The 27072-nt window shown below is 39.1% G+C and overlaps 2 protein-coding genes, 1 long non-coding RNA gene and 1 other non-coding gene across 4 annotated transcripts; 2 read left to right on the plus strand and 2 right to left on the minus strand.

Annotated features, from left to right (window-relative positions):
- The first annotated feature begins 138 nt into the window (after positions 1–138).
- brox (BRO1 domain and CAAX motif containing) lies at positions 139–12062 on the plus strand. The gene is made up of 13 exons (XM_008398131.3): positions 139–278; positions 746–879; positions 3839–3945; positions 4197–4293; positions 4435–4530; positions 5275–5347; positions 5506–5611; positions 5992–6081; positions 6620–6705; positions 6799–6880; positions 8016–8166; positions 8732–8891; positions 9761–12062. The coding sequence occupies exons 2-13, from the start codon at positions 779–781 to the stop codon at positions 9842–9844; spliced, it is 1233 nt and encodes a 410-aa protein (XP_008396353.1). The 5' UTR covers positions 139–278; positions 746–778; the 3' UTR covers positions 9845–12062.
- Positions 12063–13089: 1027 nt separating this feature from the next.
- On the minus strand, positions 13090–15060 carry LOC145549676 (uncharacterized). The gene is made up of 3 exons (XR_014085523.1): positions 14973–15060; positions 14159–14321; positions 13090–13173 (listed from the first exon to the last, which is right to left on the minus strand). It is a non-coding gene; the product is annotated as an uncharacterized LOC145549676 (long non-coding RNA).
- mep1a.1 (meprin A, alpha (PABA peptide hydrolase), tandem duplicate 1) lies at positions 14301–26242 on the plus strand. Its single transcript, XM_008398129.3, has 15 exons — positions 14301–15327; positions 15831–20178; positions 20262–20286; positions 20382–20426; positions 20504–20544; positions 20708–20783; positions 21887–22004; positions 22719–22894; positions 22975–23196; positions 23296–23442; positions 23529–23744; positions 24762–25223; positions 25717–25893; positions 25979–26051; positions 26124–26242. Exons 2-14 carry the CDS (start codon positions 20125–20127, stop codon positions 26026–26028), a joined length of 1809 nt encoding a protein of 602 aa, XP_008396351.2. The 5' UTR covers positions 14301–15327; positions 15831–20124; the 3' UTR covers positions 26029–26051; positions 26124–26242.
- On the minus strand, positions 18689–18770 carry trnas-gcu (transfer RNA serine (anticodon GCU)). Its single transcript has one exon. It is a non-coding gene; the product is annotated as a tRNA-Ser (tRNA).
- Positions 26243–27072: the final 830 nt, after the last annotated feature.

Consider the following 27072-nt stretch of genomic DNA (forward strand, 5'->3'; position numbering starts at 1 on the left):
AACAAACCCTTAAACTGTTAAAACTGTACTATAAGTAAAACTCCTTCCAAACAAGAAATGCACTGCGCATTGTATTTTACATGTCAAAAGCCGTACAGAAACCTCCTAAAGTGAGTAAAGATCTGAACTGCTATCTTTTGCTCCAGTATGTCACGTGACAAGACCGCCCGTTTTCATTGGTCTGCCTCTGTTTCGTGTTTATTTCCGGAAGTGAGTTAGTTGTCACTGTCAGACTTTCCAGGCAACCAAATCGCTAACCTACGGCGACGCATTGACAGGTAAACAGTCGAAGTTCAGCTACAGTCAAACCAGTTTGGGTATATTTATAAAGCCATCTGAAAACTCTGTGTTTACCCTATCGAACTATTCCTGCTGGCGGTTGTACATTTAGCCAGCTAGCCAGTTAGCTGTGGTTGCTCTCTGTTAGCTGACGTCATGGACTTTTGTCTTTCTGTAGTAGGAAAAAATAACACAATTAGACACAGTTCATGACTGGGACAATAGTATGGGTCTTTCTGTGATTCGAAGTGTGTTTGAACTGATGTGAAAGGTGTTTTATCAGAGTACTAACACGGCGAGATGTAGCCTCGACGTCGTAAAAGTGACGTAGGAAGCCTTCTCATTCGCTTACAAACGTCGCGTGTTGGAGAAATAATAAGTGAAACGAGCTGTTTACGAACTAGTCTCTATCCTAGCCACACAGCAAGCGTGTTGGTGTCATTAACCTGTTGTCACTGTGTTGTAGCCTTCCCTCTGTAGGTGTGCCCCTGTCCACATAATGGCCCATTGGTTTCACAGAAACCCACTGAAGGCAACAGCGCCGGTGTCCTTTAACTTCTATGGTGTGGCAGGGAGCCCGGCTGCCAACAAGATATGCAAGTAAGTCTAATGTTCACCAGCTGAAACAGAGCGACGTTATCACCAAACATGTTCCTCTGACAGGTTACTGTTAAACTTAATATACAACACTTTGGCGTTGTTTTGATTATACATGTGGGCTGACCACCTAAATGTTACAGCACACTCAACGTGGACATTAAAAACCACAGAAAACTGAAAGATACATTGATACACAGACATAACAGTAAGACCACTACCAGGTTAAAAAAATGCAAGTGTTTATCAGTTCACTGTAATAATTGTTAGTGGTGGGACATTAATTCAGAAATATTAGAGGGAGTACTTGTACAAACATGTAATGCCTCAATAAAAAAAAAAAGATGAACAAAGGTTAGAAAAAGAACAAATCAGAACTAATGTAATAGCTATTAAAAGCACAATTCTAGAAATATTAATAGAAATATTAGGCAGCAAGGGAACATTTAGTAATAAACAAGATGTCGTTCAAACTGGAAAAAAGTGACAGGTGTAAATATTCAAGAGGGTTTGATTGGTGTTAAATCATAATGGTGTATCAACTCGGTTCCCGGTCTGTATCAGCCCATGTTAGGGTTGCACAACATGTTCTGGACGCGTCATCATCACAGTTTTAAAGCTACAGTGTGTGACCTTTATATAAAATGTATATACTTTTTACACATTTGTTGAAACTATCACCATGTTGTTACAGTGTGGTATGAGACAGACAGTCTTTGGAAAAAAATGTAGCTTCTCTGCCTTCTCCCACTACGAACTAGAAGCAATCAGTCAGAGCCTGGAGCCGAGTCTTAGTGCTGTCAATTACAATCTTGTGTGGCACTGCTCATCCCTCGTTCCTTTCCCAGTTTTTTCCTGTCAGCAGAGTCTGTCATGAATGTTAAGGCTAGTTAGCACAGCCACCTTTGACAGCGGATAAACAATTTTTCTGTAGCAGTAAGTTGTTTCTCCACCATTAGCACATTTAGCAGCGAATACACAAAGATGAATATCAGCGCTCAGACCCTCCTCTTGGCTCTGATTGCTTGGTTTAGGGCGCATTTATTCATATGGAAATAGTAGCACCGGAAGGAGGTGGAGGAGATTGATCTTTTCACATGTTATCGGTCTCATACCAATCTTGTCAGGATATAGTATTAATTTCAAGAAATATGTAATAAAAAAAATATATATCCATCCATTTTCTTGCACCCTTGTCCCTTAGTGGGGTCGGGAGGGTTGCTGGTGCCTATCTCCAGCTAGCGTTCCGGGTGAGAGGCAGGGTCACCCTGGACAGGTCGCCAGTCTGTCGCAGGGCAACACAGAGACACACAGGACAAACAACCACACACACACACACCTAGGGGCAATTTGGAGAGGCCAATTAACATGACAGTCATGTTTTTGGACTGTGGGAGGAAACCGGAGTACCTGGAGAAAACCCACGCATGCACAGGGAGAACATGCAAACTCCATGCAGAAAGACCGGGGCCGGGAATTGAACCCAGAACCTTCTTGCTGCAAGGCAACAGCTCTACCAACTGCGCCACTGTGCAGCCCTATATATATATATATATATATATATATATATATATATATATATATATATATATATATATATATATATATATATATATATATATATATATCATAAAAGTCACATTTATCAGCTTTAATGTGAGGATTCTTTCAAAAGGCAACAATGTTGCAGATTTTATGAGTTTGTATTGCATATCCATTATCATTGTAGCAAATTGTTACCAACTTTATCCTCAACACTGTGGTTAACATGAGACAAGGGGACCATTCTACACCATGCTGGGCAGTTCAGAAAGGAAGTGGGAGGATCCAGATTTATGCCCAAAGGGCTCAAACTGTACCCATCCTGTAAACACAGACGGCTCATTTCAGTAATGGCCGAAGCCGCTTTACCAGGAGCAGCTCACAGTTTCCTGTTTCTGTCTCTCATTATATCAATTTCTTCAGATGCTCGTGTGTTTCTGTTTATCAGACTCACACAGAATCATCAATGTTGAGCTGAATCGCAAAATAAGGAAGACATTTTTAATGTCCCCGTAGTCTGCTCTGAAAGCACCCTTTATCACCTCCGCCTGTTGTGGTTTTTACCAGAAATCATTTGAATAAAAAAACCCAACCACAAGTCACTGAATCCTCTTCATTTGGTAATGGAGGTCTAGGGGAAAATGACAGGGAAAATAATAGTCATAATATTTTTTGAAAGGTAAGTAATCCAATGTGATAAGAAGTGTTGTTGATTTAACAGACGGTATCAGTAGAAGCCATCTTTTTAAAAATAACAACTTTTCCTCACTAAGAGCGTAGAATATTGTTTGTTGCCCCTCCGCTACCTGTTACTGAACACTTCAGGTAGCTGAAAGGTGGTGATTACATTGACTATGTTTTTACCAAGTATAAAGATGAGGTAAAATTTTTCCAGTTGCAAAATGCAGACGATCATAGTTTGGAACCTAAAGAAGAGCCATCCATCACTTTTATTAAGGTAGCACTGATTTAAAACCCCAGCTGGTAAGCTGGAGAGCTGTTCTACATAGAAATCAATCATGTAATGGATTTTTGTTTTAAAAAGAGTTGTGGTGATACCGTCAAGCTGTGCTATTTTTACTTCAGGTTATCATACCATCATGAGCCTCAGACCTGCCCATGTCTGGTACAGCAGGTGTTTCATAACGATGTGGAAACTGACAGATATAATGGCGCTTCCTAGTATTTTCTGTAAATTCTTTTAAATCAATTACATTTGTTTTATTTCTATTGCGCCAATTCACATCAAACCCTAACCCTTCCCAAGGCACTTTACAATAAAAAAGTCATTTTAATTCAATCACAATTTATCCTAGATGTCAAACAGAGAAGTTGAATCAATTATTCATTCTGGAAGAAAGTCTGTTGGTATTTGAGAGACAAGATTGTCAGCTGATTTCTGTCTGTGTGATGCATTTAGTGACCTGAGGACGACCAGAGCGAGGCTGCTGGAGATGTTCACCGACTCCACCTGCACCCCGGAGATCATGAAGAACGCCTCGGACGCGTACTTCTCTCTGCTGCAAGGCAAGTTCACTCACGTCGGCCATGTTGTTTTCAGCATGTTTTTCTATAAACGGACAGTTGCTGAAGAGAAATAACCTGTTGACTACTGTCAATGGGGGTTGTTATCCTTTGCATATGAAAAGCGAGCTACTACACAACCAAAATGGCAGAGACGGAAAATTGCCAGTTGCTAACCAACAAGCACCTTGTCTTTCATTCCTTAACTTGCACCTACCAAACGTCTTCCGTGTTTGTTGTGCTGTGACCAACAGGCTTCATCTCGTCCCTGGATGGAACTACACAGGAGAACAAGATGAGGTTCATCCAGAACTTTAAGTGGACTGACACCTTACAAGGAAACATCCCAAGGTATCAAACAGCATCTTTGAGGAAGCTGTGGTGGTTTTGAGGCCCCTTGTGGGCAGATTTAACCTGATCTGATTGACGTAATGTTCAGATTGTAGTTTTGTAGAAATCCTAACTCTCGGTTTCTCTTTGGCCTCCTGTTAGTGCCCAGCAGGATGCCGTCTTTGAGCTGGTCTCTATGGCCTTCAATGTAGCCGTCTGGTACACCAAGTTTGCCTCAAGACTAGCTGGGAAGGAAAAGTAAGTGTCTGTTTTGCTTTTCCAGCATGTAAAAGAAAAAAAAAAGCACTTGTTCACAACTTTTTGCAACTTTACAGAGGTCTTATTAATATTGGCAAGAATGGATCTGTGTTCTCATGTTGTTTACACCAGATTCTGGTTAAATGAATGTTGCAGCTGAAATCCAGACTGGTCGGACCAGGCGACGTTTATCCAAGCTAACTAACATTGTCCAGTTCTGGTGGGTGTGATGGAAGTGTATCCTGAGTTTAATGTTCTGAACTGACAGAAGTGGAACCTGGTGAGCGGTCTCCTGCTGCTGTAGCCAGATTGAACTTCAGGAAGTTATCGAAATGCTTGAATGCACTGAGTTGATGAAATGTTATTTACTGATTCAGCATTTTATGTTGATAACCAATTGAACTGATGTACCTAATGAAGTGACCAGTGAGTGGATCTAAGCAGTAGAACAGCACTAATGTCACTGATTGGTTTTTTTAGTGGGAAAAATGCAAACAGAACTTCACACTGGGGGAGAAATGGATATGCTACTGTTAAAAGTTTGAAATTAATTATTGATTAACAAAATGTTGTTTCTGATTTAAGCCTGTAAGATTTGTAATAAACTGTCTGGGTTGTGTTTTTGTCGACTGTTTTGAGCTGATAGTTGGTTCCCCCAATCACCCAAATATGCCAACTGACCACACAGAAAATGACGAAGATATTCTTGTAGCATACTGACGGCCATGTTTGCCTCTCTAAAAGCATAACAGAACCCGAAGCCAAGGACGTTCACAAGAGCCTGAAGGTTGCAGCTGGAATCTTCAAAACTCTCAAGGTGAAGCAGATGCACCGGAAGTTTAAACTTCAACATTTGGCTGCTAGACCTTGGCTTTGCTGCACCAACTCTGCATATTTATGAAAGCAAAAGATCAATGGGCTGTTAATAAAAAAACCCAACAAAAAAAACAACAACTTTTTGTATCTCTACCATAGGAGGTCCACATTCCCCGCCTCATCACCCCGGCTGAAAAGGGCCGAGACCTGGAGCCCCGAGTGATGGACGCGTATCTCATCCAGTGCCAAGCCGAGGCACAGGAAGGTACTGTAGGACTAAATCACAAAGGAGCTGCGACGCACATGAACAAATAACAAGCCTGACCTTTAATTACTTGGACCGCAACTCAAACTTGATGACACAATGTTTCTTTAGCTACAAATAAAACTTAATCTTATCTATCTGACCATGAAATGAATAAAAACAACCACAGTATTTGTGTGTGAGGGGGTGAAAACAATGAATGTGGTTAGTTTTTAGTCAAATCTCTTTCAATTCTAACATTTAACTCTTCTTTATTTCATAATTTTTTTATTATGAAAAAATGTATTTATTTTTTTTGATATGTAAGTTTTTGGTGTTGTGCTGAATCATTTTAAACAGAACTGACTTCTAAAAACTAATATTCAGTTTCATTTTTCCAGTGACGATTGCCAGAGCCATCGAGCTGAAGCACAACGCCGCCCTGATTGCAGCTTTGGCTTTTGAGACGGCGAACTTCTATCAGAAAGCTGGTCAGTGTTTTTATACCAGCAGGTAAAAAAACAAACAAAAAAACGTATTTAAAACGATACATCAGTACCTCAGAGGGGTTTTAAGTTAATGTCCCTTGTACTTTGCAAAAACACAGTCTTACCAAGGCTTGTTTAGTTAAAATATCTTAGCACACTTGAAATAAGAAAACACAAATTTAAAAGTAACATTTCAGCAAGATATATAAACTTGTTTTAAGTCAATAAATTGTCAATATAGATAAAAAAAATACAGATTTTTTCACGTATAGGATTTTACTGTTATAAGTTGCCTGCCCACTGGGTGACATCTGCACATCTGACATGTACGGTTGTTAATAGTAACCCCACTGTTGATAACTTAGCAACTTTGTCGCTATATTTTGCAACCTTTAAGACAAAAAAGAAAGAAAAGGCAATGTGGCATTTTACACTGTCAAATTGCTTGGCAGTGTAAAATGCTTCTAACATTTGATCCTGTAGGTTTATTGTTACTTTGGTAGTTTGAGGTGAAAGCTTGTTTTTATCTGTGGCGGTGCAGACCACACGCTGAACACCCTGGAGCCAGAGTGCAGCAGCAAGTGGAGGAAGTATCTGCAGCTGAAGCAGTTCTTCTACATGGCTTATGTAAGCTGACACACATTTGAAGCTTTGATTTGGATGGGGGAAAAAACATGTTTAACCATGAAATGTCCCAACGGTTTCTGCTTTCCTTTGCAGGCGTTCTGCTACCACGGCCAGACGCTGCTGGCCAGTGACAAATGTGGAGAGTCTATAAGATCCCTACAGGAGGCCGAAAAATGTACACGCTTCTTTAGTACCATGCTTTATTGAGAACATACGTTGTTTTGTAACCTTAGAGATGTCATAGTGTAACTTTACACATGCTATCATGTGTCAGTGGGCTACATGTTGCAGTGTTTCCTCTCCGCTTGTCATGTCTGAGTCAGAACAAATGACTGCCAGTGATGCCACAGGTGCTTCCTGTGCGTTTGCTTCCTGTTTCCTGCCACTATGTATTTAAAGGGGCAGTATTGTGTATTTTCCAGGTGCCATTTTATAGCACCTGGAAAATACACCTGGAAGATATAGCTGTCTGTTGCTATATATATCAAATTTGGCTTAAAATATATTTGACTTCATAATCTAAAACCTTGAAATTCGAGCTCTGTTTCTTTAAGAACTCCTGCTCCTTTTGACACTCTGCCTTCAGGAATTCATCATAACATGACTCCTGTATTAACCCTTTAACAATGTTTTTCATCATCATCATCATCAACTTTATTTATAAAGTACTTTAACAGCAGCCACAGCTGAAACAAAGTACTGAACATCAGTAATAAGATGAAGGAACATATAAAAATTAAGTAACAAAGCTAAGCACAGAATAATGAATTAGAAACTCAATTCAAAACACAATAAAACAATACAGCAAAGCAGATATAATCAATACCAATAAAGATTAAGTAAACTCAAGTCTCAGGTGGGTTGAAAGCCAGTAGATAAAAAAAACTTTTCTGATGGGTTTTAAAAATGGACAGTGAAGGGGCTTGTTGAACCAATGTTTCACTAAGAAGTAGCTCCTATAATGAGTTCAGCAGACAGGCATTTCAACAAGGAGTTTGAGAATTGCTGATGTCGCTAGTCTGAAGGAGCTGAGTGAGGGGAGGGCTGCTCTGTGAGGCGCAAGCTCTGAAACCGCCTCGAAAGTTGTGCTAGGTCCAGCCAGGTGTTTTGCACAGCTGAATGGTTGCCGTGGGAGACTAAAGGACATGCATGAAAGAACACTCCGGATATGTTTTTCCAGAGGGAATAAAAAATTTCCATAATACTGCCCTGTTATGTACACATCCAGGCACGAGTTGTGGGAGGTGTTTTCCTCCCTGACCCCACTGTGCTCCCTGTATGTTGTGGGTTTTAACACAGTGTGTGTTCAGGTTACTCCCGTGCGGAGGCGCTGTGTAAAGAGTACCGTCAGACCAAAGGGCCCGGCACCACGGCCAAGCCGTCAGAGCAGCTGTTCTTCCTCAAGCTGGGCGCGCTCATTAAAACCACGCTGGAGAAGTGCCAGAGAGAGAACGGCTTCATGTGAGTCACACACACGCACACACACACACACACATTTTAATGCTGACTCAGCTGGAGTGCACTCTGGTGGTCTGTCGTTGAAACACCTCTGTCTGACATGAACCAGAGAACACTGTTACATTTTGAGTTTATTAAATGTAGCACAATAAAAGAATAAAAAGTTATATACAAAGAAACACAATTTCAAGCAAAAGAACAGCACGTTCAAAGCTGTGGGTAGAAATATGAACTTGTTTTCACACCCACCACTCTTGCATCAGTACCATTATCCATTAAATTATTATTCATATCAACTTGGGTATAATATTCTTTCTTAGTATTTGCTCATAAAAGTTTTTGAAACTTCTAAATTATCTTTGGAGATATTTTAAAATATGATGTTAGTATTTTAACAGTCGTTGCTGTCTAAACACTTGGCCATACAGTAACTGTACAGTAACAGCAGCTGATTGAACGTTAGAGTCAGTTTTACAGTAGCAAACTGCTGAGAAGAACGTGAACAACCCAAAGTTCTCCTGCCTTTTTTTTTTGTCTATTTAATGTTCTCTTGGATGTCGTTCCACAGATACTTCCATAAGGTTCCTGCTGAGCCTCCCCAGCTGGAGCTGAAGGCCAGCTACGGTCTGGCGGAGCCGGTCCCCTTTGAGCTGCCGCCCCTCAGCAAGCAGTGCACTCCTGAGGTCTACGCCGCCTTCGACCTCACCAAGGGAGCCAAAAATGACAAGGTGCTCCGTCGGTTTATGAAACCATGCAGTAATCTACTATTACCCGGTCTATAAAATCCTCACTAGTTTTTGTTTCAAGATCATTATAACTCTTTAGTCTTGAAAGGTGCAGTAGGTAACTTTTGTAAAAAAATAAATAAATAAAAAAAAATTGTTTTGCATATTTGTTGAAACTCTGTCACTATGTCCTGAGAGTAGATGAGACAGGTAATCTGTGAAAAAATCGTGTTCCTGTCTTTGCCATGTCATCCTACTGCCATCCGCAGAAATATACAGCTCTGTCAGAAACGACCAATCAGAGCCAAGAGGAGGGTCTTAGAGCTGACAATCATCCTCGTGTACTTGCTATTCACCCCCTCTTTTTATTATGTTCTTTTTTTTTTTTTACCCTTATTTAACCAGGTAAGTTGATGGAGAACAAATTCTCATTTTCAACATCTTTCTGCTATGCTACAGCTGGTTCCACACAACAGAGTCTGTCACAAATAGCTAAGGATAGTTAGCATAGCCACAGATGATGGTGGATAAACGATGAGTTGTTTCTCCACCATTATCAAATTAAGAAGTGTGTACATGAGGTTGATTGACAGCTTTGAGATCCTCCTCTTTGCTCTGATTGGTAGTGGTGTATTTCTGCAGATAGCAGTAGGACAACAAGGATTATTTCACATATTGTCTGTCTCACATTTTGCTGTCATGACATTAACAGCTTTGAGAAATATATACAAAACACATCTTCGTAAAATTTCATACTGCAGCTTCAAGTCACGTTATGCTAATACGGCTTGATTCAGACATGCTAAACAGCTTTTATTAAAAGCTGACCTGACGCAGTGTTCATGTCTTACTGTGCTCTACTGTCCCACCAGGCCAAGCCCAAGGAAGAGGAGGTAAAGCCGGTGAAGGAGCCTGATTTGAAGCCCCAGAAGGACACAGGCTGTGTTCTCTCCTAGAGCCTCCATCTTGGCATCACCATGATGAAGAAACATCGTTTATAAAGACAGCATCTGTTTATCTTCCTTCATAGGAGAATCCCCCCCCACTATTAATCCATGGTATTTTACATTCATGCTGAAACATGTTCTTTATATTTGGATGTGATCCACTACCAGAACAATCTGACTTGTGTAAAATCTGCTCCGGATGGTATGCTAGGCATGTCCACAATCCACTCCCATCTGTGTGCTAAAACCTGCAAAAGATGGCAAAGTGAAGCTCTAGTCCAAGAAAAAGAAAAGAAAAGCCCATCCCATCTGATTTTCCTCTGGAGTTGAAGTGAAGGCATGCAGTGAGTGTGTTTACCGTGTGTGTTGTCGAATGGGAATATTGTGGCTTGTTTTGGGATTAGAACTTTTACCAGACGCAGTTCACTCTGTCCAAGACAGTAAATTCTCTAATACCAGTTAATAGGAGACAGATGGGTGAACCAAACCACCCTGACCTATGAGCTGCAGGAAGATAAGCAAGTTTTATGTGTTCAGTTCTGTAACACGATCCAGAATTTCAACCCGAAGAAAATGTTTATCACTACAGACATAACTTATCCCGATTGAGTAAAGCATAATCCTTCTGAGTACTACCTGAGTACAGAGTATCTGAGCTGAGACGTTTTCCCACTATGACATTATCCAATCATTTACAATGACAAGAAATCCAAGAGACACCGAACTGTGTGTATTGATGGTGAATTTACTTTGTTTTAGCTGTAGTCGTTGATGGTTTATTTGATTTAGAACACATGTATTGTAGTTTTTCTTTTTTGTATGTGACATTAAGCTGTTTTCTACATGTACTGTTCCTTTAAGAAGAAGATCCTATTATTGCTGGATATGGCTAAATATTACATAGAGGTGACAAAACTGACACATATGTGAGCCTGTTTGATATGTTTTGGTTCTTGAACGTTATAAGAGACAATCTAACACTTAGCATAGAGTTCAGTGCAGCTGAAATCCAATGTTTTTGATGGACATTAGAACTCAGCATACAATGCTAACCATGTAGCTGTTGTCTATAGTAGGCACCCTGTTCTGTAGGTGTGAACTGTCTGGGCGATGGTCTGTTATTGATATCGTCGTATTAAACAGTCGCTAACATCTTCTGTTCAATTGTCCCTTCAGTTTAAAGTCCCTGTAGAGAGAAGTACAAGAATATCCATAGCAACAATCAGAGTTCTCCCCGTTTCTACGCACGGCTAGCCATCTAGCTTAAAATATGTTACTATAAGAACAACTAGAAAATAATCCAGAATTGTTAAACCTCCAGCTTTCTAATTTAAAGAACACCTAAAGCCAGTAAAATTATCAACTCAAGTTACATGACAATGAGTCAAAAATGAACAGTCAAACTGAACCATCGCTCTTTTTAAAACTAGCTAGCATGCTAACAGAAGCATGTACTGTTAGAGCAGATTAACATCGATGCCCGCTTCCTGCAATAAGCAAACTAGTACTAATTTATTTGGGGTTGTTTTCTATAATTTTCCTTCCGGCTGTGTTTCAAAATATTACAAAGTGTTGGCTGTAACAATATTACAACTTAGAATGTGGGAATTATTTCGAAGCAGGAGGAACAATTGTTTTAACTCAAATCGGTTATCATGTTATGCTACTATTTTTCTTTGAAAATGTAACTTTGTAAATGTAAATGCCACAAAGACCTGGTATATTTTAGACTGGGTCTTCATGTAGTCCTGAGTGGCTCTAAAAGACGGAAACAGCAGAATCTGCCTCTGCAGTAGTTTTAGATTTTTCTGCAGAGCAGCTTCACCGGAGTCGCCCCAGCTGTCTGATCTCTGCCCGCTTTGACAATGAAATCTAAATCAATAAGTTAGAAACCGCTGGAAACTTGTATAGACTGTATAAAGCTGCTGCCATGCACCAACTTAACCCACCCTGATGTATTCATAGCACATTGGAACCTCTGCACTTTATTCAGCAGATTTTAAAGTTGAACTGGTTTAGACATGTAGTTCGTTGCACTTGGAGCACCTGGTTTAGCTTCTTGAGGCGCCGCAGGAGTCGGCCCAGCGCTAATAGTGCGCATCCATTCTTCATGAGGATGCTACACCGCTGCTGAAGTGTGAACTCCTTCCTTTTCTTCTTCCTCCTCCTTATGTGGTGTCCTTCATGTAAAATGTAACCCATATGGTATTAAATCAGTCAGAAAAGTTGCTGTCTATAACGTGTTGTCTTTGCACATCTTAATGCAGTCATAATGTGAGTTTTGTTCATAATTATGTTGGTTGAGACATTTTATATTTGGACAATTACTCCCTCTGGTGTTGGATCCTGTGCTGCTGGACGTTTTTTTTCCTCTCGCTTTTCTTTTTTAAAGATAAATATGACCAACCAGAGCAGAAGCATAATGCTAATATGCATTAATCTGATTTTATAGCTTTTAACAAAGACAATATATATCAAAAGACAAAATAAAAATATTAAATACATATCACACATACAATAAAATAACAGTTACCTACAGTTGTTCTGAAAATGCTATCTGGTTTTACTTATATGCCCCACTGCACAAATGTGTCTGGATCCTAGCAACGACGGAACCGATGGCATCACATGCACTGTCAGCAACGGCTGAGGGTGGAATGACTGATGGTTTGTGTTAACAACCAAAACCTGGTCTTGTATTGTTTTATGACCCCATGTTAAGTCCTTTTTTATGCCGTGAGGAATAAAAGAGGGTGTGACTCAAACGTGGTGCGTCAGACAGTACGTTTCCAACGTTTGGCAAACAAACGTGACAGTAAACTCTGACATTCCTCGGCTACAAGCCCGGCCTCCTCGGCATAAGAAGCAAACTGACAGCAGCCAGTGGCGGCTCTCGTCATTAGACAATTTGCTCTGCTGTGTTTGTCCTCTCAGGTTTCAGGACTCATCCGGTATCCTGCAGTTGGTTTTCCTTCATAGACACTCGGCGTTGATGCACTCGGTGCAGCTGTGGCATTCCCCACTGCGCCATAAAGACAGGCCTCTTATCGCCCGAAGAATGAACACAGACAGCCACCAGGAAGTGAGTTGTGGAATAAGTAAGAACTCTTGGTGTTTCTCTTTGAAATAAAAGTTTATGCAAAAATCTCTCTAATCTGTCAGGTTTCTCCGCAAGACCAGGAGACAGAGTTTGACGGTCCACCTTTGCAAAAGCAGAACAGGATCGTCTACTTCTCCAGCGGTGAAAGTCTGGAGCTGGAGGACTCTGAAGAAGATGAGGCAGAGGAGCAGAAGTCACACAGAACCCCTTTTGGAGAGCCAACGGGGAGGGTGGGAATCTGTTCAGAGGAAGAAATCTGTTTGGAAGTCAAAAGTGGTAGATCATGTGATAGATGTTTCTTCCTCAGGGCCGGGTGTCGTTCAAGAATGTTGCCATTCTAGTTGGGAGGATGTCACTGCTGGGTATGTAGCGCCGCAAAAGTCATCAGACTAATGACAGGAAACCTAATGAGACGCTCTTTGTCTTTCTAAAACCAGCTTGTGATTTCCTTGGAAAGAGACTGGCCGGCGTTCTTGGGCTGAATGGAGCCAAATATCAATATGCAGTAGATCGATACTACCGTGAGCAGAAGGTAACCTGTAGCTCAGGAGTATCTGAAATCTAATCAGAGCGGTCTGTGATTTCGTGCAACAGGCCGACACAGAGCAGAGCATGATGGCTGTGAAGCAGTGAATCTGTATCCAGCTCACCTGATTTAATATGGTATAGAATCAAATTCTTCCTGCAGTTACAGCTGAAGGTCTGTCACTACCACACAGCGGCAGAGCCAGATATTTCCATTTGGGTGTCCAACAAATTGTTTTTCCAAACTAATTCACTAGATAATAATAATAAATACATATATTTACAAATATATGCTGTTTAAGCATATAGAACTGCTGCCACCAACTGTTTTGGAGGGGAACTGCTTGTTCTGGCTCTGTGCTCTGCCGGTGAATTACCTCCCATGGAAACTAATCACTTGCCAGGATTGGCTGCAAAAGTGGCCAATGATTATGAGACATACCCTAAAGCACCCCCACACCATCACACTACCACCACCATGTGGTAGCATGATGGTGTTCAGGATAGAGTTTTCAGGATTATGTCCAGTACCTTACGTCCAGCTCCATTAACCCCACGTACCCAGATACTTTTAAATGATTTCTAAGTTATTTTACAGCATAAGCAGGATATTCTTTGTATTTCAGTGCTCGTAAGTTTTACCAACATTCTCACAGATTACAGGTCGTCATGTGGAGGAGCAGGCAGAGAACACTCACCTTTCCTCTGGGCTAGAAGGGAGTCACTATGGAGCCACGGGAGGCGCAAGCAGTCCCTCTGATCCTGGAGAGGGCCGCGATGACAAACATGGAGACAAACACAAAGGATGCCAAAACAGAGCCTATCAACGTGACGAGGACAACTAGCCATAAAGCTGAAGAACTGAAAATAGAGAGAAATAGAGAAAAATAGATTTCGGTTTGATACTTTAATTACAGCAAATGTGTTTTGAGAGAGAGAGACGACACTGAGGAAACCGATGTAGGTGGCAGAACTGCATAAAATACATTCCTACGGTTCTGGAGACACCAGAGGAAATGCTGCTGAGTCTAATGTTTTCTCTGGGTGAAAAGGAGCAAAAGGAAAAAAAAAATGGTGCAGATCTACCCCTCCCCAACCTGTTGCTGAGTGCAGCTGGCAACAATAGGACTACTTCCACTTTTTTTAATGCAGAAGAAAAAGACAAATTCATCATATAAAATTACAAATATGAGTATGTTAATAGAACCCTCCCGACCCCACTAAGGGACAAGAGTGCAAGAAAATGGATGGATGAGTATGTTAATAGCTGACTGTAGGCAGGCTACCTCTGCAGGTTGCCTGACTAATTATTCAGCTAATATCAGCATTATTATGCACAGTGAGCATTTTAAACTTCTACTATATTTAGCCAGATTTATTCTGTATTTTTGCCTAAGTCTGTATATTTATTGATTCTCGAGAAGAGGGACAGAACATGTCTGCTGAATGAATACATACTTTGAATAAAATATATTCAAAATATAACATCTTCAAATAACTGAAGGAACTAACCTGTCAATGCCACCACAACAAAGTATGTTTTCATGGTGTTTGCTGAGTATTATTTATTTTAAACGATATAGTAGGTAGATGGTGTCTGTAAAAAGTCTTTGTCCTGGAGCAGAACTCAATACATTATCATAGTTTAAAAGAATTCTAACATAATATGTCATGACAACTAAATATAAGTATTCAAATAAATAATTCCATAAGTATCAATAGATGGAGTTAAAAATCATTTTATGTATTTTCAAATTCAATTGAAATTGTGTCCTGAGAATCAGGCGTTATTGAGGGCATCAAAACTTGTGAGGACCCCAGGACCACTTCCTTTTTCTTCCTTTGCTAACGGGGCTAGTTAGCTCTGGTAAGCTTATGTTATTCTTTTGTTTTTCTCTTCTTTTTTATTCCTAAGTTGTTTGCCATAACCTTATTGTGTAAACGCCACAAGTAACAATTTACAAAATGTTGATGACATTTTGTGACATAAATGCTTAACTTTGGTATATTGTAAAGATTTCAAGGTACAATATGGCCTCCTTCAGAATAACATCATGTAAATGGAGGTAGTTTGGCATTTTGCCACACCATCAGAATTTTGACTCTTGGTGATGGTGTCAACAAATCTCCCTTAAGTGTGCAGTTTACTCATTTTAATGTGTTTTACATAAATGTTCTTTATATGAGTCAAGTATTTCTTTTCAAATATGTTTCTGTTTATTTTCAACAACTTATATAGTTTAATGGTTTAAATTTAACATGTTTTTATTAGTCCTTTAATATTGATAAGATGTGGTTTATTTCCTGAGGAAACTGTATGCTTATCCCATGATAAACAGTCTACCGATCATAGAATTGTATGTATTTCAGGCTAGAATGGCCAGAGAAGAGATATCAGTGGAGTATCAGGATAGAAGAAGAGAAAAAATGAATAGTCAGCCTGAGCTGAGGGAAGAGTTTATAAGAGAGGAAAGGAAATGACGGAGAAAGAGAGTGGAAGAGGGATACATAAAAAATATCAATGTAAATTCAGCTTAGAAGTACAATCCTATCACTATGGACAAAATCTCCCACAGGTCACACTTCACACAGGCATGTTCTACACTGGGCAAGAAAAGGCAGGATTCTGCACAATCTCAGAGTCTAAGCGTCAGAATGCTGCAGCCATCTGGACCTATATGGATCAAATCCTCACATATATTCATATCAGAAATCCCACCATAAACACTGTCCACTTTTAGTCTTATAGTCCAATCAAACAGTATAAAAATAAAAAGAACTTCTATCTCCTCTGTGTTGTCCCGCAACATCTGGAATTTGAGAAAGCTTCATGGAATTTCTTCCAAACATCACATGGCATTACTGCTCCAGATGGCATTGGGGCGACGGTGAAGACACGTGCTGAGAGGTCGGGGTATCATAGATGGCAAAGTATTCTTTGACATGGTGTCCAACAGCTTAAGTGGTGTCAAACTGTGGCATGTGACAAATGATGAGTTTCAGGCTTATGACACCTTCTTCATGCAAACGCTGAAATCCATTCCAGGAACAAGAAACATTCATCAAGTGTTATGGCTCAGGGGGGATGTCATCCATTGTAGGAATACTTTCGTGGTTTTGCAGAGATTTGCAAGTGCTTCACAGTCCGGCCACTCACTCTTTTGGTGACCCAACACGAGACCCAGATGTCCATGAAAGTTCAATCACTGCCAAAGTTCAGAATACACTGGAAATGTTGATGGAGGAAATGGAGAAGGAGTCCAGCAGGACACCTGAAGGAACAACGACTCCGATAGGCCCTGGTGATATCCAAAGTGAAGATCGGCTCATTGTATGACGGGAACTGGTGGCTGCCTACAGCCGTACAAATGGACAAAGAGCATCAAGATGTACAAGTGGAATTTTTTCAGCCTCATGGACCAACTCTTAGCTTCAAGCAAAAACCAGGTCATCAGGATGTCTGCTTTGTGCCATTTTCTGATATTCTAGTTAGACTGAGAAAACTATCCTCACCAGTCTGTACAAGCAGCACCAGGAGTGTATACCGCATATGGATTTTATTGAAGGAGAATATGTGACAAGTCTGTTGCATGGGGATTAAATCTACTGAATTGGCAATCAGATTTGATGTGTAGGATTTTGTCATCGCTTTTATTATTATTTTTTAAGATTTCACTTTGAGATTTAGAAAGATTTGAATTAGTTCACAATGTATTTCAAATGTATTTACCAGTTCGTCACCACCGTCAGCTCTGTCTACCCCATCAGATGGAGTTTGTTGTTTTAAATATTCATTTTGTTTCTTGATAAGCATTTGTCTGTAAAATGTCTGAATTCATCAATTAAAAGAACTAAGACAATATTAAGAGGTTTATAAAAATAATCTTATAATTTATTTTTGTCTGACAAAGTTCTTGGTCAGGTACAGTAAAAATTGTATTTGCAAAATAATGTTGCAGCTGGGAACATGGACCTTAACATATTTACATTCTCAAAACATTATTTATTTGATAGAGGGAGGATATGAACTCATTTGGTCCTTTAGGAATCATTGTATTACAATAAAAATAACAAATATGCATTGAGAACCTTTGTATAACTTTAATAATGTTAAAAAAATTTTTTAGCAGTAGTTTAGATAAAACCTGAAATTTTCTGTTTAAATGAAGGCAACTATAATGAAATGCCTTTTTTTTGTTTTAAAATCATAAAACTTGTGTTTCTTCTCAATGTTATCAAACCATGAGAAAGTCATACCACAACAGACCTCTTCTTATATTTGTTAACTTTATTTTCTCTGTTCAAGAAGTAAAGAAACTTACAAGTTTACGGCTTTTCCATGTCTATCTGTGGTACGTGAGCACCCTCTTGTGGTTTCCATAGGAAATGTTCATAATTGCAATAAATAGGAGAACATGAACTGGTCCGTATATTTCATAGCTTTATGTTCTCAGTAAAACCCGATGAATGTAACCGAGGACAGTAGTACGGGTAAGTACTACATTTAATCAAACCAACTAAAACTCATAGGTATTTATTTTTAGGTGATGTCACCAAGAAGAAATAGTTGATCAAATCTTTGTTCCTCAGTAACCTAAACCTCCATAACACCGAGATGAAAGGTGAAAGCGTCTTACATCTCATGATGATGCATATAGTTCATATTAAGGCAAATTGATAAACAAATCTCACATGTGAAGTTTAAAGTGCAAATGTAGTCATTTATAGGCAAAAAACACCTTCCGTGTGTTGCACAACGTGACAAAGTGACAAAGGTAACATCTCTGTCCATGAACATCCGTGCAAGCCGTACGTAAATTACGTGGTGACATAATGTAATTTGTTAGGACTTGTTTGGACCTTGTTAGGAAGTACCGTGGCAGTCAGATTTTGTGGCTGCAGAGGGCGCCATTTAACAAGCTGAACTAAAGGCAGTTCATTTTGATACATGCTTTTGAAAGAAATGTGACCGCACAATAGCTTAAAAGTATTCTAAAAAATAAAATAAAAAATAGGTTGACTTGGATATAGATTTTTATACGACTTTCTACAAAAGTCATAAAAAGCATTACACAAGACCATGTGCAGGCCGTATCTTTTTGTAACTTCTAGCAGAACTTGATTTGTGGTTAGCGGAAATCATACATTCGAGAGCCCGAGTCCCACCTACCTATTAGGGGGAAATCTAATTTCGATTTAGGTCAAAAAAAGAAAAAGTCACTGGAATACGACGAGGATGGGATTCGAACCCACGCGTGCAGAGCACAATGGATTAGCAGTCCATCGCCTTAACCACTCGGCCACCTCGTCCTCCTGGCGACGTATGCAGAACATTTAGGATGTTGAGTATTCAGACCCCAAATTACCTCTTTCGACGTCGTTATTTATTTTTTTTACTGACTGAACCTAAACAAAACTCTGCATTTTGTTGAAGCTAGGCCAGATGTAGCTGACAGGAGAGTCTAGCATGCTAGTCTACTGTGGTAATGCTATTCTGGTCTGGACCCAGCTTTTTTCGTCGTTTCGTTTGCCTCTGAAGTCAAAACTCGGAGCTGTTTGACAGCGTTCCAGTTCCATAGTAGACACTGTTCGCAATACCTTGTAAAACCATCATTTTAAGCTTTGTTTGTCGAACAGCAGACACTGCTTTTAATTTCTTCAATTTAGAGTCGCGAGCGCCAGATGTAGCTTAATTAATTTTAGACAAACTTTTCTTATAATAAAACGTGTTTCCATCAGCTTACTGAAATGAAAGTCGACGTTACAAATCAGAACTTGAGTAGTCGGAGTTAGCCGGTTGCCTTTGAAAGCAGAGAAGCTATGCTCAGTTTTCGTACATTTAATTGGCCTTGGAGTGCAGAGCGTTTTCTTATCCCTTTTTGTGCAAAGTTGGGTCTGTCAACTGTGCTTTTCATTTGCAAAAGAAAAAACCCCTCAAAATTTGAATTTATATTCATGAAATTGAAAAAAACAACTGTTAAACAATTTCACCATTTGAAAGAAATAAAAACTGCTTTTCATAATGTTTATTTAAATGATCAGACATTCTGTTCTGTTTCTGACATCAACAAAAATGCCCTTCTGAAAGATATAGAGGAATTCAAAGCCTCTAGAAATTCCCGGTGTGTTGGGCTTTTTACTTCCTTCTTTAAAAGGCTGCCGAGTCAAACAGTGAATATAGGAACCACTAGTTTTCCAGTCATTTACTCCAATCTTCTAATCAAATATCTATCCTTTTTGACTTTTAAGCCATAGTCACCTGGTATAAGTTTCTTGTAAACTCGCCAATTGAAATCTGCTGAATCTAAACAAACTTAAACACTCCTAGGAAACTTCACCAGGATTTGCAGAGTCAGCTGGTGTTTTGTGTTTTTGAAATTCACCCTGGAATATCTCATAATCTTCTTAGTCATCTGGATTTATGTTGCTAGTTAACATGAGCGTCCAATATAAGATGCTAGCAGTTAGATTAGATAATATGCTATCGGATACAGTTCAACAACAAACAAGCAGGTGCACATGTGAGAACCACTTACCGTAACAATCAGTAACAGTGTGAGTCAAAGTCCTTTGGTTCATCACCATAAACCTGATCCCCTTCGAACACATCGGAGGGCACACTTAAACCAGCAGCAGCATTTTGTCACACACACTTTCTATCACAATGGAGAGTGGACTCTTTCTGCTGGGGCTTGTGGTTTTGACTACATCCTTCACCGTAAGTACTGAATATATGCAGAATTCATAGTGAGTGTTACTGATTTTAATTGCACTCACTTTTACTGGATTTGCTTTGTTCAGATACCGCGTTCCAGTGAAGTACACGGTACGTAAAATGGGAGAAAACTTCTATTATACATTTTTTTAATAACAATAAGATACAATTTGTCAGGTAACAAACCCATGTATATGTATTGGCAGAGGTGTATGAGAATGGCGAAGATGAGAACCCCATCCTAAACATTGGTAAGCAGTGACAGTGCTTGACTTCATAACATTAACTTTAAAACAAACACGTTGAATCGTGGTCACTTTTGCTGCAGATTCTGATGCCGACCTCTTTGAGGGAGACATTTTGCTTCCTGTAAGTTGGAACCAGACGAATTTTCTTTTGCTAAATCACGTTAATGTCAGTAATTATTGAGAGACGTTGGTACTTGTAATCCTTAGAGACTAAAGGGCAACATCTCTGAGATAATAGTGGGTTTTTTGATTGGGTGTTTTACTGAAGTGACTTTATGTTGCAGAAAGAAAAGAATGCCCTGGTCAACCAAAGATATAGGTGGAAATTTCCAATCCCTTACATTCTTGGGGATGATTTAGGTGAGTTCATATAATGTGGAGGATACTCTCACTGAATGATTGTATTCAAACATGAGTAGTTGATTGAGTTCAAAGAAAAGAATTGATAAATTCCAGAGAAATAAATGCTGTAAAAGTAGGTTAACATTTAAATATTGCTGAATGAAATATTAAGTCAACCGATAGCTTACAATGTAGAGCAAATTGAAATTTACATAGGATTTACTTTGAATGCAATACTAGGCATCATTTAAAGTAATTTAAATTGGTTCAGCTAAGTTTAATTTCCAGTTTAACTTCCGTGAGGGTTTCCGTGACTGAACCTTTGAACAAATCCAGAAAAAATGGGGCAGAGAGAGAGAAGTAGGTTAAATGAAACACTAGTTTCTAAAATAAAACATGTTATTTACAAACCAGTTGGTAGGAAACACAGTGAGGTAAGTCCTGAAGAACTAAGTTTAAAATCCATAATAGGGTTCTGTCATAAAAAAATAAAGGGAACACTTAAGTGTTTAAGTGTTCCCTATATTTTTTTTGAGCAGTATATATATATATATATATATATATATATATATATATATATATATATATATATATATATATATATATATAAACTTTCATGATCAGCATGTTGTAACTCACTTGAGATGAATGAGGAGATAAAAACGAGATCAGGATTATTCCAACTTGATCATTCAATCAGAATATTTTCTGTTGCTAACAGTCCCAAAACTCAGAACATCCACTCACATCTTTACTGAATATTTCAGTTTGGTTTGTCCTTATTCAAACCAGAAAAATATGCTTAAATTCCTTTTTAATGACATTCAGATATTAAAAAAATAATTTTTGTGGATTTTCTATCTAGTTAAATTTTACTGATTAGGAAAATGGAATAGTAGCTAAGTGGTCTTTTTCATTTCTTTAAAACGCTAATTTAACTAATATTCTAGAACTTATCCATGTTGACTGAGAATTTAAATCAATAAATTAGCAGCTCTGAAACATCTATCAATATCTTTAGAGCCTGTGAGTGACAGTAAAGACCATTAATTATTCCTGGGATATGTTTGTTGTTCACATTGTACTTGATCATCCTGTCAGTTCTTTTTTCTTTTGTTCAGATCTGAACGCTAAAGGTTGCGTCCACCAGGCGTTCGAGATGTATCGTCTCAAGTCCTGTGTTGACTTCAAGCCGTATGAGGGAGAGAAAACTTACATCAAGTTTGAGAAGAGGGGAGGGTAAGGCAGTAACTCTGTCTTTTCTGTTCACTCCATGTCCAAAATATTGAGCAATATCCAGAAGTTTTGACAATTTTTTGCAATTGTCAAATCTGCCAAAATGGTATAAGCATGATGAACTGTTCCATGAAAACCTAATATGTTCTTCTTTTCAAATGGGTTAGTTTTAAATAAGATGTAACGGGGCACATACCTTTCAAAAATTCATAATTTTGTCACATCAGTCCACAAGCAAACACCCTTTTAATCGTACTGACAGTAGTTTGTAGTTTTGTGTGCAAAACTTTGTCAATATCCCGCTGATGTAAAAAAAAACACAATTTCTAAATTGTGGTGTTAAGAAGTAACACATGAATAAGTTTGTTCACTCGCTAAGTCATAAAAAAACATAGCGCCCCATCATGCTCCTGCCACTTCCTGTCATCTTTTTTATCTCATCAACATCGGATTGTTGATTTAGTGACTTGAATGACACGAAAAAAAGTGTTTCCATTAGTTTAGCAAAAAATAAAAAATAAAAATTTCGAGCCACGTGGCTAAACAAAACCACATGAAAGCTTTTTATTAGAAAATGTGTTTCCATTAAGCTAATAAATTTTTGTAATTCCAATTTGCGCAACTGTATGACCAATGGAAACGCAGCAACAAACAGCACTGAAGTGACTTGTATTTATGGGACACATTCTGTCTTTAACCAGCTCCGTCTCCTGTCAGGTGCTTCTCAAGCGTTGGCGACCAGCAGAATGGTCAGATCTTGTCTTTGGGAACAGGGTGTGACCATAAGGCCGTGATTGAACATGAGCTGCTGCACGCTCTGGGATTTTACCACGAACAGTCTCGTACAGACAGAGATGACTATGTTGACATTTGGCTGGACCAGGTGACACCAGGTACCTCCAGCACCTGAATATGTGAATGAAATGATAGTTTGAATGTTTTTCAGTTGACGTAAAGATAAAATCCTCTGCAGGACTCGAGCACAACTTCAACAAATACAACGATGACTTCATCACCGATCAAAACACGGCATATGACTATGAATCTGTCATGCATTACCGACCCTTCTCCTTCAACAAGAATGAATCCATTCCCACAATCACCACCAAAATCCCAGAGTTCTACAACATCATTGGCCAATACCTTGACTTTAGCAAGATGGACACCCTGAGGCTCAACCGGATGTATAACTGCTGTATGTAAATTTTGCAAAGTCAGCTTCTTATGGACTTTCTAGTTAGAAATATAAATCCCCAGAAATAAACATTGAAGTTGCCCCTCTCTTTTACCATAGCTGGGCCTCTCACCCTTTTGGATCAGTGTTCCTTTGAGTATGCAAGCATCTGTGGGATGATCCAGTCTTCTAATGACGATGCCGACTGGGTCCATTTGAAGAGCAGCGCAGGGGATGAGGATCATACGCTCCTGGGAAGGTGCAGAGGTCAGAGTTGAAGAAGTTCACTTCTAAAACCCAACAAAACTGAAGTTCAGACTATTTTAGAAGACTCCTCTTTCACTTATCTCCAGATGCAGGATACTTCATGTACTTCAACACCCGGACTGGAGATCCTCTACAGTCTGCTCTACTAGAATCCCGAACCCTTTACCCCAAAAGGAAGCTCCAGTGTCTGCAGTTCTTCTACAAGATGACTGGAAGCGCCCAAGACAAGCTAGTTGTATGGGCCAAGATAGACGACGGCACCGGCACTGTCCGCAAAATGAGGAAAATACATACCTTCTATGGTAAACGGGACAAGTTTCAGAGTCCCTAACAGGAGTTTTTCCTTGAAATTCATTGAAACTTATCTAATCCGATTTGCATGCAGAGAGTATGAGCCACAGTGAAACAGGTGCACAAGTGAATAAATATAGTATTCAAATTAAGGGTATTTTAAAAAATACTCAAATAGGCTCTCCTGATGGAACAACACATACCTTTTAGCTGCCTTAACATTCCAGGAGCCAAAAGCGTGTCAAGTGTTACTGGGCCTACGTATCTCTGTTGCACAAAACTGCATTTTCTTTCAAATAATTTAGATGTGCTCTACAAAAAAAATTAAAGAACAGGCAAATTCTCCGCAAATATGGAGTTGTTATACAGAAAAATCTGAAAATAGGTGGAAGTCCACTGTACGTAAAGTTTTATACAAGATATACATCGATTACAGGCTGATGAATAAATTTAACATGTAATACTTTTTTTTCTCACATTCCTATTTTGAGTAATCAACATTGATGAGTTAAAAGGTAAACTTTCAGATATAGATTTTTATCAACTGTTTAAGACAGATTTTGCCTTCCAGCTGCCATTAGACTTTATGCTAAATTAGGCGAATTGTTAGTGCTGACTTGCACGCAATGACAAATTCTAAAACTGAATTTGTCAATGCGTGTTGGCTGATCATGGTAACAACTTCTTTAAATTGCCATTTAGGTTAAGCTAACAGAACAAGACCAAACAATTATTCCCCTTTTTATTTTGGCATATCAAGCTAATGTTTTTCTGGGTCAAGAGTAAAAATCAATTTACAGATAAAAGTATACTTTTCACATTGTTGCAGGAAAAAAAAACACAATAATACTTCTGAGAAATACTAAGCCATGTTTAGTGCCTTTCCCAAAATAGTTGTCTACATTTGAAGTAGTAAATGTGGAAGAATTTTTCCTAATCAGAACTGCTTGCTCAATATTGAACAATGTTTTTAAATTAACCTTGTTACTACACTATTTCTTAAACATTAAACTTTGCTTTCTACCCAGCCAATTCTGAACACTCTTGGAAGATTGCCCATGTTCCATTGGAGATAGACGTTAAGTTTCGCTATGCTTTCCAAGCCACGCGCGGAGACCCCACCTCTTCCACTGGAGGCATCTACATTGACGACATCAGCCTGATGGAGACACACTGCCCAAACGCTGTGTGGACAATCCGTAACTTCTCTAAGATCATGGAAACGGCTAATGTCAACACTGTTCTTGACAGCCCTCGCTTCTACAGCCGCGAAGGCTACGGTTACGGCATACGTATCATGCCACTGAGCAGTTACAGTGATTACACTGGGAACTACGTAGGGCTCTACTTCCACCTGACCAGTGGGGAGAATGATGCTGTGATGAAGTGGCCAGCTGTCAACCGACAAGCCACCTTGGTGGTGATGGACCAAGACCCAGATATTCTGCAAAGGATGTCTTCTGCTCGCAGCCTCACCACTGATATGACGAGTGAGTATGTCTCTTTGCCCTGAGGGAAAAGGGATTCATGACAGTAAAAATCACTGCAAAAATGATGGAATTCCAATGTAAGATGTACTCAGACTGTGATTTTACTTCATCAAAGGAACCGCCTAATAGAAACAACACAAAACTTACTACTTACTAATAATCTAACCTAACGCCAGGTGGACAACATCTATGTTGTTATTTCCCACGTTAGCTGTTGCACAGGTACACCATGCTGCCATGGGATTTCAGGGCGAGGAGAAGCGAGCAAGATGAAGACAGACCAATGGCAGTTTGGGTGTAAACTTAATTTGCTAGCAGTAACTGGATAGCACTTTGGGAGACAGAATGTACTTTGACAACAAAATTTGATCATTGATCTTTATAGCTGCTTTCATTGGTAATGCTAGTTACCTGTCAACACAGGCTGTACTACATCATCGTTCAAGGTGTGGAATCCTGTTCCTCACTGTGTTTCTGTTCTTGTTGCTTTTAGTATCATCAGACGGACAGTATTTGTGGGATAATCCCTCCAAGGTCGGCACGTATGACTCCACCTGTCAGTGCTACCGAGGTACATCATGGGGCTGGAGGAACTTCATCAAGCACTTTGACCTCAGGCGGCGCAATTACCTCAAAGATGATGACCTCATCATCTTTGCTGATTTTGAAGGTTCGTTTTTTTTTTTTGACTCAATCAATAAAAGTTTGAGATCTAATGCTCCTACAATGCAAACAAGATTTTTCCTTCTCTATAGACATAACATCACTCATCAAAACAGAAGTTCCTATTGTGTCGCATGACTAAGGATTTTATAACACAACAAACTGGTAAGTAATTACAAACTGCATTATTTTATTTAATGAGATCAATTATTGTGAAATGTTTGTTTTCGTTTGAAGCATTTAATTGGAGTACATGGAGCTGGAATGAGAAGAAACATCTGTGAAGATGACGGCACAGGATGTATTAGAAGATATTGCAATGCATTATGAAATGTCAATAAAAGCCTTAAACAAGAGTGTGGTTTGCTGTTCCATAAACAACTCTGGTACATTTGTTTTGAGTCACTTAGGAGGATGTATCTTAAAGGAAAAAAATGTGTTTAATAGATTCGATGCTTTTGTGGTCCAGGAAAAAAAAAGACCCTGGGGGTCTTAACAAATACCTATTTTACTTTGTACTTTGTACTAATAAATTGTTCCGCTACATTTTTCTTACTTTAGGTGAGATGTTAACAGACACTGACTATAAAGTTACACACAGACACGAGTTGGCCCCCTGTACCTTCTTCATATCAAATTAAATCAGTGTCAACCATTTATGCAGCAAAAATGTTTTGTTTGTGCCGCTATCATTTTAAAAGTATTAAATGTTTCCTGAGGTCATGAAACGTCAACTAACCCCTCGGCTTTCACAAAATCAAGCATGATATCCAAGAACTCTGCTGTTTTGTTTTGAAGATATTCAGGATATTAACGAATGTTTAAAGGTCAAAAGGTTAGCCAAATCTTCCACTAACTTACCCAAATCAAACAAAATTGGTGCCTAATATTTATGGTTTTAACAGCTTTAAATTCAGGTTTTAACCACATAGCGTTTTTATTAATGAAGTGTTAGCCTCCTTTTTGCTTTTTATAACTGTTTTTTATAAATAGTATTATTTATTTTTGACCTTTTTGTTATAGCAAACCTTTGGTTTCCAGTTTTGCCTACTTCAGCTGATTTTTAAGTACACTTTTTCCACTCAGGATCACCTGATTGTGATTTTTTTCCCCCAAGTAATTATAAGAAACTCTGAAGCACAGGAAAATACTGCTACTGTCGAAAAATCTCATTGTTTTCACTGCT

This window comes from Poecilia reticulata, chromosome 21 (assembly GCF_904066995.2).
Source record: "Poecilia reticulata chromosome 21, P_reticulata-male-v2, whole genome shotgun sequence".
Classification (NCBI taxonomy): Eukaryota; Metazoa; Chordata; class Actinopteri; order Cyprinodontiformes; family Poeciliidae; genus Poecilia; species Poecilia reticulata.

Bases quoted from the DNA above. Each gene is read 5' to 3' on its own strand.
- mep1a.1 (XM_008398129.3), top strand. From the start codon at position 20,125: ATGGAGAGTGGACTCTTTCTGCTGGGGCTTGTGGTTTTGACTACATCC. The intron at 20,287-20,381 runs GTACGTAAAATG...ATGTATTGGCAG, and splicing joins GCGTTCCAGTGAAGTACACG to AGGTGTATGAGAATGGCGAA. The intron at 23,197-23,295 runs GTATGTAAATTT...CTTTTACCATAG, and splicing joins CAACCGGATGTATAACTGCT to CTGGGCCTCTCACCCTTTTG.
- brox (XM_008398131.3), top strand. From the start codon at position 779: ATGGCCCATTGGTTTCACAGAAACCCACTGAAGGCAACAGCGCCGGTG. The intron at 5,348-5,505 runs GTGAAGCAGATG...TCTCTACCATAG, and splicing joins GAATCTTCAAAACTCTCAAG to GAGGTCCACATTCCCCGCCT. The intron at 6,082-6,619 runs GTCAGTGTTTTT...GTGGCGGTGCAG, and splicing joins GAACTTCTATCAGAAAGCTG to ACCACACGCTGAACACCCTG.